Source organism: Zonotrichia leucophrys, chromosome 6 (assembly GCF_028769735.1).
Source record: "Zonotrichia leucophrys gambelii isolate GWCS_2022_RI chromosome 6, RI_Zleu_2.0, whole genome shotgun sequence".
Classification (NCBI taxonomy): Eukaryota; Metazoa; Chordata; class Aves; order Passeriformes; family Passerellidae; genus Zonotrichia; species Zonotrichia leucophrys.
The window spans coordinates 26,859,012-26,874,184 of NC_088176.1; the positions used below are offsets into that span (position 1 = coordinate 26,859,012).

The window sequence follows — 15,173 nt, forward strand, 5'->3', positions numbered from 1 at the left end:
CCTGGCAGTGAAACAAGGAACCTGTGCAGAAGTCACAATTTCACTGTAGTGATGCCAGGCCATTCTGTTTTCTTTTGTTGCATTGAAATTTTGACTTTGTCCAATGCTGGGGGGGGAGGGTTTGGAAGCAATTCTGCTGTGTGGACTGTCCTAAATCAAAAACAAAATGTTTTTGGGATTCATGAGAACTATTGCATTTGCTGCTGATTCTACTGAGCCCCTTTCTCTAAGCCTGGTTAATTCAGTTGACAAAGAAGAGGGTAGTAGAGCAATTATGGCTTTTATTAATTTATTTTGATTGGTTTGCACTTAATTAAGGCACATCCATGAATGTAGACTGGAAAGAGGCTTTGAGTAAACAATAGGATGGCAAGTCCTGCTATGCCACCTGTTTCTCCTAAAGGCATTTTACTTGGTGAATTATGAGAACTATGTGAAATCATTGAATAATGGATGCATCTTCACTTAGTGTTTCTACTGGGTTTCTTTAGATCCTGACTGTAAATCTGCTGTTTGAGAGGGAAACCTATGTCTTAGTAAGCCCAAGTAGGTGGTGAGGTCAAATATCTCTGATCAAAACAGGGAGAAGGGTAAAATATAATTTATCCATAATGATAAGTCTATCAAAAGCTTAAATCCCTAACAAGAATTTAGAGATAGTATTCCAAACAGAATCTTGCTTTATTGTAACACATGACACAAAGATCACTCTGTACCTGTGATTTTTGTATTTTGGTGCTTCTTAGTCCTGAGTGAAACAAGAAGCTTGTGGTAAGAAGGGGAAAGATGGGCTAACCTTGTGTTTTCACCGTGTACTGTGTGAGGAAAAGGATGTTTAGCTACTTGGGCAACAGGTTTTGTGGATCTGCAGGTAGACCAGCACAGGTGATGGCACTGATGCACTTCCCTGTATTCCTACAGGAGAAAGGCAGAAGTGGAAAAGCATGTGCATTGTTCCAAACAACTCACTTTGCAAACTGGGATTAAGCTGGCAAACCAGTAAGACAGCTATGAGGTTTTTACCAACTTGAGAAAACAAAAGCACAATCTGCAAAGAAATCCTGGAGAGGTATTTCAAGGTTAGGTGTGGAATAGGGCAGGAACTACCCCATGGAAACTGGTCAAGAAATGATACGATGTTGATAAATCTGGAGGGCTGCTTGAGAGCATGAAAATTCTGTAATGGTTGCATACCCTCAAGTATGTAATTTAAAATGTAGGTGTAAGGATATATTTTGCGTTTGAGGTTGGTTGGTTGTGTGTTTTTTTTTTTCTTGCCCCCTCACCCTCCATAATTTTTTAATGTAAAATGTTCTTCCAAGAGTACTTTGCTTGCTTGCTTGTGGACTCTTGCATAACTTAGACCAGTACATGAAGAGTCTTCCTTTATTTCCAGGGAACAGAAATCCCTACCTTACTATGCTCTGAAAGGTCAAATTCAATTTAATAATTTTATCTCTCTGGAAAACAAGCATCTTTTTTTAGCTAGTGAAGAGGAAAAAGAAGATTTTACATTTTAAAAACAATAATCTAAAGCATATTATAGTTGTGTAAGTGTGAAGTACTAAAAGCTTCTACTACTGAAACCATACTGGTGTAAATCCTCAGTACATGTTAGTCAGTAGCATTATTCGTAATTCTATTATATAGTCTCTGTAAAAAGAGAGCTGCTGGGAAATGCAATTCAAATTTGGTCTTAAAGTGCTTATCCAAGGGCTGTATCCTGCCAGCATTTTAAAAATAAGACTTGTAATCAATGCCATTGCTTAAGAATCAATGTTGCCTGGTCTAGTCATGTGTGATAATACAGCACTGCAGCAAACAAAGCTATTTCCACTGAAGGCTTGCATTCAGCTGGAGAGCATGTAGCTGTAGTAAAATATATTGCTGTATAATGCAGCACAGTTTGGACTGGGAGCAAGGTAAAGGTGTCTTTAGTGGTATTATGAAGACATTGGAGAATGTGGGAACTTTAGAAACTGTTGGTCAGTGAGGTTTCATTAGGGTGCAGTGACAGGGACTGTGACTCACACAGTGCGGGATGCTTAAAGTGGCTCCTGTTTTTTATCCTCCCTGCCCTTTTCATAAACCCTTTACTGCAAAATCTCCAAGTTTTCAGAAGACTGGAAAAAATGTTTGGGCTTTTTTTATACCCTTTCTCAGAACTGTTGAGTCAGGTGTATGGAGTAATAGCTTTAAGTTCACCTTGAATAAGAATCCGTAAAGAGAGGCCATTGTTGTCAGGTGTTGTGTACCTGCAACCAAAGTATTCTGGACCTTTTAAACTATTTTTATTTTTTCTGTAGCTTAAACTTCTACACTGTGGCAACGCCATCCCAATGGTGCTATGTGGAATGCTGCAAAGTCAGGGGGTCCTGGGCTGCCTGTTTGCCCTGGCCACACTATAGACTACTGCACACAGATCTATGATACACTTACGTTTTCAGCTGAGGCTGTGTGAACGGCAAGGGAGAGGTGTTGAAGGGATGAGGCACCACCAAGATGTGGCTTACGTGACTCAAACCATTGCAAGGGTTGTGAATGCCTGGGTGTGCTCAGAGAAACAGTTTCTTTTCAGGGAGCAGCATAAAATGTCAACAGAAAATCAACCTGACATAAACAAACTTCTTGACACGGGAAACCTGGGTTAGAAAGCTGTTCTTGCACACAAACACCTTCTACAGCCAAAAGTAGAAAGGAAGCAGTGTGCTTTTCTTTTTTTCTTTTCTTCTCTCCCTCTTTCTCACCAGGCCATATGGAAATATTTCAAGGTGGTTTTTACTTTTTTTTTTTCTTTCTCAAAAGAGGTGTATGTTCTTCCCCTGCTCCTTTTCCAACACCTAGTCATCAGGACACCCCTTTCTCATGTGGGAGACCTAGTTCAAGTGCTTACTCTAGCAGAACAGAAGAGATTACTTGAATGTAACTTAGAGGGGAGTATAACCAGCTTGTAGTTCTGGGTGGGTTCATCTCTAGAGCTTTTTTTATCCATCTCAATATAAGGTACTGTCCCCTATTTCACATAACCCTCCCCACCATGGTTAAAAAATGGAAAGGAAAAGAAACCATTAGACATCTGAAGTCCTGTCACTCATGTCAGCAATGGAGCTTGGATACTGAAAATTTGCATCCAGATGCAGTTGAGTGGAACGGGTTAGTTTCAAATACCTTAAAGAGCATTTTCTGTTTGAAATTATTTAAAATAAGACAAATTTTCTCAAATCTCTAGGATCTACAAACTTGAAATTGAAATTACTTGTTTGACCTGACAAAAATAAACCTTCTGTGTTTCCCCTATACCTCCTAGAGAAGTAGGACAGCTGACTGAGTGCCGGAACTGAGGAAAGGAACTTGATGTTCTTGTTCACCCTTAAATTAAGAACTGAATACAATGTTCATGCAACAGTCCACTCAATTAGTCATGAAATGAATCGGGGACTGTGGTGGGAATGGAGCCCAGGAATCATGGCCCCTCTGCTCCAATGGCTGGACTGCACTGCCTTTAGAAAAGTATCCCCTTCTTTGAGCAGGAAATTTTAAGATATGCCATGACACTTTATCCTACTCTTTGGCTTGATTTTTTTCTTTCCTCTAAGGGATAAAAAAAAACAACAAGCAAAAGCTTTGGTAGAATAATGTTTTAGGTCAAGCATACAATAAGAAGCTGGAGTTTCTGCAAAAGAAAAATCTTCATTTTGACCTTCTTGGAAACATGACTATGAATTATGAAGTCCATTACAGGGAATCTTTTCCTGAAGAGCACACAGATCCCTGGGAAAATATATGACTGTGACTGTGTGTGATTGGCATTAATGCTAATGTTGTCACTGAGAAGCCAATTCTGCACCTCATTTGTACTAATGATTGCAGGAACACACCGGGAAACAAACAAATAAACAAACCCCACCCCAAACAAGAAGACCCAAGCCACCAACTCCATGACACAGCATTGCAAGAAAAAAGAGAGGCCTTACCTACTGGTAGAAATGGCCCATTGTGAGACAGTCACTAAACATAATATGGTTTAGAATGGACTGCTGAGAAAGATCAGGGATTTTTTTAAGGTAAAATTACTTTTCCCTTAGAGTACTTTCCATTGTGAGGCTTTCAGAGGACTCTGCACGCACAAACTGCATCAGCATTTAGTGACGGCAAAGGATTGAATTAGTGCAGTTGAAAAGGTCCCTATTCTTTGCCTGAGATGCAGAAAGGGCAGCGTTCAAGTTTCTGGCTTGTAGCAAAATATTTCTGCTTACATCACTTCTTGGTGGAGTTTGCAGTGAAGCAGGAACAAACACGAGATCAGTTACTGGGTCGTGGCTGGAGGGCAGAACTTTTTAAATGTACGTTTCCAGACTTTTCTGGTTCTCTGCTTCACCATGCAGCAGCATCAACTTGGCTGGTTTTGTTACTGTCTAGATGGGTAAAGTGCAAAGTAGCAGGCATGTGACTTCACCACAGTCTTCACCCAGCTGAGGTGAACTGCAGGTTAAATTCTAGTGGCTTTCTTTTTCCTTTGTCTGGCATAACCACCCTGCTTCTTCAACTGACTCTAACAAAGCAAGGATGTATTTTTATTGTCAGGTGTTGGGAAGTTTTATAATAGTGGAAGTACTGGGATATGAATTCACAGTGAAGTATCTGTAAAACATGGGTGTCATTCTCTGCCTGTTACTATCTGTGAGATTGGTCAGTGTGTATTTATGGAGGCTGTGCAAGAAATGACATCTGGGGCTTTTCCTGTTGTGATTTTCCCTTTGGGATGTGCCTGTCTCTTTGGATTGCTGTGATGGCAGAGGACAGCTGTCCTAGCAATCTCTCATTATCTGTAATAGGCAGCTCATTGAACAGCTCATGAGACTGGACTGTGTGTACTATGTAGATGGATCAGTGAGGCATGCAAGATGTTTTTGAATGGAGCTCCCCTGGAGATGGTTTTATATTGGAGAATCTTGTAAATTGTATTTTTCCCTTAGATGAATGCCAGTGAAGTTAGTTCAGAGGTTATCTTGATATGGTTACTATTAAATTAGGAACAATTGACAAACACTTTTACTTGGAGAGCCTGCATTCTTATGCAACTGTACTGTAACAAAGATGGCAACCATACCTACCTTGCTTCCTTTTTATTTTAGAAAAAAAAGGATGGATTTCTGCTCAAGAAAACAAAGAGTTTAGCCTTTTTCAGTTAGTGTGCAGTGAGTCTAATGACAAGGAGCTTGCTTAGAAATGAAAGAAAAAGGTGTTTTCTTGTAACTATGTACACTCCCATTCCTTACAGTAATAACAAAGAATTCTTTGGTCACCTGAATGTTAGAGCTCTAGTGAAACATATATCGGTGATATTAAAATGTTGTGAATAGATTCCTTTTCTTCTGAATCCAAGTATTAACTAAATACAAATACCAAGATAGAGATTACATTTGCCAACAATGATACAATTTGCTTTGTGCCGCATTAGAAGAGAATTTATGCAACTATAAAAATGTGGGAGGCTGCAAAGCCTATTGAGACCCTTGTCTATTGTAGAAAAATAGACCAAATAGACCTCTTGTCTATTGTAGAAAAAAATTCCCATTAAAGAAAAATAGGGTGTGAAAAGTCACAGTTGAAAGAGAGGAGTAGGGAAGTATATATGAATCTTATCAAGATGCAACAGATTTAGCAGTGATGAAATTAACCAAACGTAAGTACAAATTAAATCACACCTAGGCTGAATTAAGTCAGGTAAAAAATAAGGAAATAACAGTGCTTTGGCTTCTTCATGGCATCTTAAAAGGCATGTCAATCCAGATCAAGTGTTGACTGTAGCAAAGTTTCAGCTTGTTAGTAGGCACACAACAAGTTAATCTACAATGTCAACTGCCCTGCAAAGAACTCTATAATTCAGCAGCCTCCTCTTGTAGACTCTAGTCCATTTACTCCTGCAAGATTATCATACTATGCTATCAACCATGAAAAGAGAAAAGGTGGTTTCAATAAGCTAAAGGAAGGTTCAATAAAGCAGCTGAAACCTCAGGCTGTCACCACAGGAGAATGACAAAATGAGTTTTTAAACACAAGCATCCACAAACTTTGGAGTTAAGTTAGGCTTGAGGTTTTGCATTACTGTTTCTGAAGAGAAGCACAGCTGTTGAATTTCATGGCATTTTAGAATAAGTAATGTTACTTTTTTTGTGGGTGTGTTAACAGTAGAGATCTTGGCTATTGCATAAGGAAGGGAGATTGTTACCATGTGTATTAGGATATTTTGGGGTGTTTTTGTTTTCATTCTTCTAGCTTCATAGACTGAGCAGCTAACAGCTGGAGGTATTAGCTGCATCTTTACACCTGTTTAACTGATACAGAGGAGGAGTTCCATTTGCTTTCAGAAGGAATAAATCATTGCTACATGTACACAGATAGATATATACATGATTTTATGTGGGGAAGCCTCAGATTAGCTATATTAAGTGGGTGAAACTTGGGAGAAGACTCAAGAAATGCTAAATCTTAAAGACCTCCATTTTTTTTTTCTGAACATAGGCTATGATAAGTCTCAACATTATGGTCTTGCAGAGCTCCTGCTTATGAAGCAGTTTTGTAAATGTGAGGTGCTTTCCAGATCCAGGCATACCCTGCAGCTATGGTTCTGATGATGTCTTTCAAAATGTGCCTCATTCTTGTTATGGCAGCACAGAAGGACAGAGCCCTGGGCACAAGGCTCTGAGTGTAGCACTGCACAAGCCTTTCAGTTTACCCTTCTAGGATGTTCTATGTTTCTAATTGCAATGCAGTTTTTGAAGCGTTACTCCAGCCGACCTCTTGTCATAGCAGAATCCATTTGTACAGGTTTGATCCTGTGTTCATTCAGACAACAGAAATGAGCCCAGCAGTAACTTGTGATAGGTCAGCTCAAAATCACCCCAGTGGTTTGCAAAGGTGGTAAGAGCTGTCTGTGGTAAGAGCTGTGCACAGAGTTCCATTCGTTGCCACAGAGTAGAACTGTGACCATGTGGCTGTTGCTTGAGTTGGGTTTATCTCTCACATACTTCTGTTGAGATGGCATTCTTCTGTAAATCCAGTGGCACCTTGTGGAATAATATGTCGTGAGTTATCCCCTACACAATAATGATGGAATATGACAGCAGCTTGCAATACTCTTAATATGCAAAATGTTGGCAAAGGGATTGGTCTTTTAGTGCTGACTGCTGCACCTAAACAAGGTTCACCCACTGCAAAGTGTCAGCGGTCCCCCAATTGCAAACGAGGAATGGCAGGGTTAAAAGGAGTGCTCTCATTTGTACTGGGCTTAGAAATGTAGCATTCATAGCTTGTTTGAAGGAGGGGAAATCACAGGAGAAGTAATTGTTATGAAAAACATAATCCAAGCCAAAGTTGTTGGGATTTTTTTTTTTGTTTAGGAAAAAACTCCCAAACTTGAAGGAGAGGAGAAAAAAAATGCAGATAATATGAGAGAAGAGGTAATAAAGGTAATGCAACCTGAGTTAAAACCAGACACAATGAAGTTTTGATGTGGCAACTTTTCATCCTGCAGGGATGTTACTGAAGTTGCAATTCTCTTTGCTGTGGTGGATCCATTTAGATCTCATTGTACTTTGCATGTTACATATCAGATTTTATAGTATTGGAGACTTATTCTGTTTATTTTTTGGTTTGTTTTTGTCTTCTGACTGTAGCCCTTGGTCTTTTTCGGGCCTATTTCATTTGGTATGTTTTACAGTATTCTGGTCTCTTGTCTTTTCCCCTCTCCCCCTCCTTGGCTGGGACTGGATCCTTTTCTGCATTCAGAGCATTTGCTCTTGGATTTCACAGGAAATTTTTTAACTTGTCCAATTCACTGGGTTTAGAGTTTTAATATTTTATATGTCTATTTTTCTATCACTAAAATAGCAGCTAGAGGCATCCCAGCTGAGGTCAAGACCTTGCTGTACAAACTAAAGTAGGAGGCAAGCTTGCTCCCAGGTGCTTGGAGGGCAACTGGTGTTTGGGTGCCTGCATAAATCGTGGGATTAATAGCTGCATATTTCTACAGGTTTTAGGCTAGGATGCCAAAGCACTTCTCACACACAAATAAATTTAGCCTCCTTTCCTCTATGAAAGTCAGAGACTTGGTTCTGCAGTAACACTTTCCCCCTCTCTAATTCCCACACATGTACTTGTTACTGACATATATATGACTCTGGTCAATATAGGTGCTTAACTTTTTAAAGAGCCTGTGTAAGTCACTAAGTGCATATTGATTTGAAGCAAATGTAAATTAGAATTAATTTTGACTTGCTAACGTAGTCAAATAAGGAATGTTTCTATTGATCTCTGTCCCAGAAGCCAATTATCTGGATTAAGTGTTTTTATTACGTGAAATGCAGAGTATAGTATATATCATTCTGCATTGATCAGTGTGAAATTGCATATTTAAGACAAGGACTGTAAGTAAGAGTAGTTAACAAGTGATTTATTTTTAAAAACCATATCTGGTTTTATTTACCCCCTGCTCTTCCCTGTTCGAATGCTGTGTTTGTAACTACCGCTGAATAGGAGGCTGTTGATGCATGTGGATCAACAGGGATTCTTGTTCATATCATTTCCATTTCAGCTTCCTTCCCTTTCACTCTGTTCCATCTATACTGTGTGTTCCCCCTCCCTTCTGTCTTCCCAGCCCCCTTATCCATATTTTCTACTCCTTAGTGTTGAGCAGTTCTTGCCGTACTGTGCTGTGCATGAAAAAAATGCTTTCTACATTGAATAAATACATTGCAGCGATCGCTCCTGCAAGCAGGCGCTGCTCAGCATCAGGAGCATTTATTAGTACAGGTGATGGCTAGAAAAAGTGTGCTGAATACACACGACAGGGATGCTGTAGCCAGTGCCAGGGGTACGGGCGCCGCCGGCCCCTTTGCGGCCGCTCTGCCGGGGCTCAGCAGGCGGCGGGGCCGCTCCTTCCCCGCCGAGCCCCCGGCTCGCCGGTGCCATCTCGGGAGCAGGATGCGGCCACGGCGCGCTGGTACCAGGCTTGCGCTTGCAAGACGGCGACCTCCAGGAATCGCTCTTCCTCCCGTTATCCAAAGACTGACATTATCTGTATGTATCACTATAGCGGTCGGTGCCTCAGCCCCGCAGCAACTTAATAATCTTGGTAACATCCTGCTCTCAACTCATTTTCTTGGCAGTAGTTTTAATTACGTATCGGGCTCCTGAATGAATTTGTTTTCTCTGGATCCTCGGTATATTGAGACGCTTGTCACGTTTGGGTGCCTGCAATCACTGATGCGTTTGTTTTAGGGGATGAATTAGTCTTCTGAGCCTGAGCATGTCCAATTTATGAATTAGATTTCATTGAAAGCTAGAATAAAACAAAACAAGAAAAGGTTCTGCTGTACCACTTTTCCTCCCCACCACCTCGTCCCCAGCGCGGGGATAAAAACCTCGCATTTCCATTTCTCTCCTCAAACACGGATCATGTCCCGGGCTCGAGCGCGTGGAAGAAGGAAGGGGCATTTCCTCCACCTCCCGCTTCGGCGCGGTGCCCCCGCGCCGCCCCCCGTCGCTGAAGTTGGAGGAGCGGCAGCGGGCGCAGCCCCGCGCCCTTACCTGCGGGGGCGTCCCGCGGTGCCGGGCCGGGCGGGGGCTGCGGGAGGCCACGCAGCGCTGGCCACTCTCCGGGCAGCGGCTGCGGCCCCGCGGAACAGCCTGCGCCCGGCAACCGGGAGCTGCCCACCCGCCTCGCATCCCTGCGCTTGGAGCATCCTTTCCCTACCCCTTTCCTCGGGTGACATACATTATAGATAAAGATATATATATTTAGTAAATCTCCTCGATCGCGGGCAGCTGCCCGGCTGGGCGCTCCCCGCAGCGCTGCGCGCTCGCCCGGCGCGGCCCGTGCGCCCCGCTGCCCGCCCGCCGCGCCGTGCCCCGGCGGCACCGAGCGCCGAGGCTCCGCAGTCACGTGGCGCGGGGGGCGGGCGGCGGCGGCGGGGGGGCCGCTCCGCAGTTCGCGGTCTGCCGGCGCCCCGGCACACACCGAGCGCTGGAGGCTCCGCCGCGCCGCCTGCCAACCCGGGATCTACCTCCGTGATTTTCTAGCCCCGTTTTTCTTGTTTTTGGTTTTTTTTTTTTTTTTCCTCCCCATCACCCGTTTTCCTCAATCTTGGATAATTCTTGGGGTGCTGGGGAATTTTGGGATTTTTTTCTAAGAGGGGGGTGTCTGGGCATCTCCCCCCCGCGCCCGCTGCCTTGGTCCACCTGCCCTTGCGCCTTTTTTGTTTTCTTTCCCCCTGTCTCTCCACCAAACCCGGGCTGATGTGCTGTGCGAGAGGCTGGAAATGGAAGTGTTGATGCTCTGGCTTTTCCCCTGGATATTTCAGTGCGTTTCGGTGCGGGCGGACTCCATCATCCACATTGGTAAGAGAGGGAGCGGGGGGGGTTGGAAAGGGACGCGGTAGATAAATAAATATATAAAGGAAGCGTCTCGTTAGCCGCGATCATGTCACGGGCAGCGGTGGAACCCAACTCCGCGGAGAGACAGGAGGACGGATGCGAGGAAGGCAGCTGTGTTCTGCCCGCGGTTGTAAAGTTAGGGCCGAAATGCCGCCTGTGCGCCGGGCAGGGGACCCGCCGGGGCCGCCGCTGCGGTCTCCCATGTGGCTGGGGAGTCTGTGCTTGGACCTGTTTGCGTGGAAAGGTTTTCTTCCCCCCACCCCCCGCCTCCTCGCCACCGAAAACAAACAACCGCCCCCATCACCCGAGCAGGAGAGAGGCATAATCTGAACGTGCTCGCAGGGAAAACTTTCGGGGAGATAATCCCCTGGTTTCCATCCCCTGCCGTAGCAGGTGTCAGCCAAGGCGGAATGCGAGGGGCGGAGGGGGAAACTTGGCTGGGAAAGGGTTAGAAAGGCGAGCTTTGCAGCGGCTCTGTGTGAGTGTGTGCGTGTGTGTGTGTGTGTCTCTGCGCGCAACTGTTGTGGTTTGAATAAGATCTCATTAAAACCCCTGGGCAGCAAGAAGGCTGGATCAGTGGGAGGAAGAGAGGGATGAATAAGAGGCAACGGAAAGGCTGATGTGAACTTTTATGGCTTCTGGGAGCAAGGCACGGTGATGTCCGCGGGAAGCCTGGCAAGCAAAAGCGAGGCTCTGCAGTCACCTTTTGGCTAGTGTTGAAAGGTACCAGCAGGAACGAAAATGAGGATGTTTAGGGGCGGAGAGGGGGGAGAGAATCACTTGTAGAGGATGATAGAGGAGGAAGCGGGAGTATGTCCGGGAAATGAAAAGCCGTAATTCCCACCAGCCTTTCGGGGAGGATGGGAGATCAGAAAAAGGAGGGGGCCGGGGTAGGAGCCATCCTGGCGAGGAGAGGCTCCACGGATACGGGAAGAGAGTCCGTGTGGACCCGAGGCAAGGAAGGGGAGAAGGGGACCAGCCCTGTAACAAGTTTCCCGGCACGGACGGCTCCGGGGCCGGTGGGAAGGAGGCTCCGCTCGTCGCCGCTCGCCTCCGGAGCCTGGGGGCGCAGCCAAGGCAGACAGCATTGCGGAGCCATTAAGGAGACGGGGTCAGCCCTGACCGCAGCGGGGGACTCCGGCCCAGGGGCAGGACCCCCACGGCACGGGGGCCAGCGCCGCGGGCAGGAAGGGAGGCGGCAGGGCCGGTGTAGAAGGGTGGGTGAAGGAACCTCCGCGGGTCTCTCTCTCTCAGCCCCGCTTCTCTTGCGCGTGGACCGTGTCACCTCGGCTTCTCCCCGCACGAACTTCAGCCGGAGTGCTGTTTGCTAACTAAGTGCTGGGCAGGAGCGGGGAGCTGCTGTGTGCAGAGCTGGGATGCACACGGGCAGTGCACGGAGGCTCAAGCCACAGGCACGCACGGTGTGAATCAGCAGGACTTTTCCAGGCTGGGGAATAATGTTTTTTGCTTGTTTTGTTGCTAGCTCTAAAGATCTCCCAGCGCCACGTAGAGCAGGGCAGTAAGCCTGGCGTGGGCACACACACGCTCCGCGGAGAGGGATTTTATGTAACACACATCGCCAGATGTTTTCACGTTAACTGCATAAACAGGACAGTGAAATTAAAGCTTCCAGGTTACTGGACACAAATCCCGGCTTCACGTTCGTGTGTGCTTCTAAGCCTCAATAAAACCGCGGCCGGAAAGGCAGCATCCTAGGGACAGGCGAGCAGCGAGCAAAAAGTTGGTGGAGTTTCCAAGCCTGCTCCCTTTCCCGTCACTGGTGGAGCAAATCCATCACCCCGCCGTGCCTGGTTCAGGGCTCCGTAATTTGCCGTGGAGCAGAAGTGACCGGGAGGAACGCTGCGCTGCCCCGTGCCCGGGACGAGGCCGCCCACGTGTGTGGCCCGGCCCCACCCGGTGCCGTGCGAGCCGGCTTGAGCCCTGCACTGCCCAGAGGGGAGTGGGGGTCCTGGGCAAGCCCTGCTCACCCTCTGCCGCCTTCCTCCCCTCAGGTGCCATTTTCGAAGGCAATGCTGCCAAGGACGATGAAGTGTTCAAGCAGGCGGTGTCGGATCTGAACCTCAATGACGACATCCTCCAGAGCGAGAAAATCACTTACTCCATCAAGCTCATAGAGGCCAACAACCCCTTCCATGCGGTGCAGGAAGGTGAGCGCCCCGGGCGGCACCCACGGCGTGGGGGGCTCGGGTACGCGGACGGGACGGGGCTGAGGGAGGATCGTCCCGTCCCATCGGCGGGGAGGGGCCGCCGGTGACAGCCCGGACCTGCCCTGGCGCTCGGCTGGAAACTTTTCTTCGGTCGGGGGTTGGCGCTGTCTTACAAGGAAAGGGGAGGGACGGCGCGGTGCGGCGGCGGCGCCGTGCCCAGCCCAGCCCGGGCGGGCCCGGCCGTGCGCGCAGAGTGCCCGGGCCGGGGCGGCAGCCGCGCTGCGCAGGGATGGCCGGGCAGGGCATGGGGGGCTGCGCAGCGATCCTGGCTCCCCCAGTGCCGAGGGCAGGCAGGGCCACGTCACACCGCTGTCCCGGTGCTGCCAGCACGGCCACGCGTTGGGACAGGGCACGGGAAGGATCCCTCCCGCAGGGAGGGAGGCGGTGATGCGGCACCGAGGGGCTGGGCAAGGGGTCTGACTCCGGCCGGAGCGGCCGCGGAAGGTGCGGGCACACACCGGCATCTCTCCCCGAGCATCCAGGGAGGCAGGGCCGGGGCGGCAGCGTGAGCGTGGAGCTCCCTCGGGGGGCCGGGCGGGGGGTGAGGGAGCCAGCTGAAAGCCTTCCCAGAGTTTGCAAGAGCTGAAAAGTAGCTCCGTTGGTAAATCATTCCAATTAGATTTTAAAATTTTCTCTTTTTTTTTGCAAAAGGGAAACGTTTAAATTAATCAGCTTGCCTTTACAAATAAGACTTTAAAAAGATATTATTTGTGATTTAATGAAGCGAAGGTTAATTATGGCCTAGGTTATTTAAGAAGCTGTATTTTTCAGTAGTAATTATTCTAGAAACAGAAAGCTATTTATATACCCAGACTAGAATATTTAAAAAATGATTCATCACCAGCCTTACCCTTAGTTTTACAGAGCACAGCGAATCTTTCCCGGTATGAAGATTTGCATTAATCCATATGTATTTATGTCTAAGTTGTGTACATGTAAATTATGGCTACAAAATTATACCAAATGATAATTTTCATGAACTCTGAGCAATTTCTTCTGCTCGCTCTTTTCCTCAGAGTAGGTGCTAGTTAATATTATCCGGAGAAACAGCAATATATCTGTTTCCAAGGGCCTCATCCCAGTGACAATAAGATTCCTTCAGCTGCTCTGAAAACTTAGCAAGGTGCTATGAAAAAAAATCTTTATTAAAATGGGAAGAAGAGGACTTGAAAGCAAAACTCCACCCACATATTCAAACACTAGAGGAAACCAAAAATCTCTAAATACTGGTGGGTTGATTTATTGGCAAAGAATAACTGAACAATTGGATCTTCTTACATTTGCAAAAACTCAGTGTCCTATATTGGAGCTTATTCATATTCATGGAAGTGACAGTAGTTGGCTGGCTGAACAATAGCTTTCAACAATGTCTCTTCTCAGAAGTAAAACTGTATGAAACCATTTTGAATGCCCAGCGATCTGAGCTGGCAGTCTGGTGGATGGGGTCCCTTTGCTCAGTTTTGTTAAAAGCAGGAAAGCATGACCTCGTGGAGGATTCTTCTTGTCTAGTAATACTTTTTAAAAATAGAGTTATTTGCTAACCTCGAAGATTGGGGTTGCATTTATGAAGACTACAATAATAATTTATTATATTTGTTGAGTTTCCATGCTGCATCCACAGAAAAGGGCCTGGTCAGATTTTCAGCCATTTTGTTACAGGTGCTTTGTGCTACCTGAATTATATGTAAATAAAGATGTTTTCTACTGTCCCTTCCAAGATGCTCTTTCCCTGCCCATTGATTTGCTCTTTGATGAGCTGATAGCACGCTGGAGAATTAAGTGGTTGATGATTCTTCGCTATTCCAAAAAGAACTTGTTCTCTGTCACTGCTTCATTAAGGCACACCAAGGTGTTTTCTTTTGGGAATATTGTGGAATTATCTTTTATGCAAGTAAAAGCTTGTGACAGTGGGAGGCCTAAGAAAAATGTCTGACTCTGCTCAATTTTCTGGCTTGCTTTGTTGGTTCAGGTCAGGTTTTTTTTTTTTTTTTTTTTTTTTAATTTCAGATTTAATTTCCTACCTTTGAAATTGTCATCCATGTGGGCAGAGTAATCCATGGGGTGTACAAGTTGCTGGTCTGTTCTTACTGAGCAGTGTCTCGTTGACCAGTGTTACTTGATGTTGTTCTGATTATTCAAAATCTCATTGTATCTCACTGCTTGGATGTCCTGCTCATTTTGGCAAAATACTGCATGCAGTAGTCAGAACAACCTGGAGCAAATCCGCTGCCCAGACTGCTCACAGAATCTTGCTGCCACTACATAAAACGCCCTGACATCCACATTATTCTTCTGCAGCATCTTCCCAAGCAGTGGCATGGAAATCAATGTTGCAAGCCTTAGCTTCACAGGGATGGAACTTTTTTTACAAGTGAAAACCAATTTCGAATAAAAATAGACCATTGTCTATCACCACCAGAATAGTTCACCTAAGGAAACCAATCAAATACTGTTTTTATTTGAAGTGTCTTTTGCACAGTCCTGTAAGATGACATTGTAAATTATCCC

At 45.9% G+C, this 15,173-nt stretch overlaps 1 protein-coding gene across 6 annotated transcripts in view; it reads left to right on the forward strand.

Moving 5' to 3' along the window:
- Positions 1–15,173, forward strand: part of GRID1 (glutamate ionotropic receptor delta type subunit 1) — a 511,036-nt gene that overhangs the window by 24,341 nt on the left and 471,522 nt on the right. For 4 of the 6 annotated variants that reach the window (XM_064716077.1, XM_064716079.1, XM_064716085.1 and 1 more), the window contains exon 3: positions 12,450–12,605. In XM_064716077.1, coding sequence (XP_064572147.1) covers positions 12,450–12,605 — 156 coding nt within the window. Of the gene's footprint in view, positions 1–9,984; positions 10,402–12,449; positions 12,606–15,173 lie in introns of those variants that run through there. The other 2 variants (XM_064716078.1, XM_064716080.1) reach the window with 2 other exon arrangements.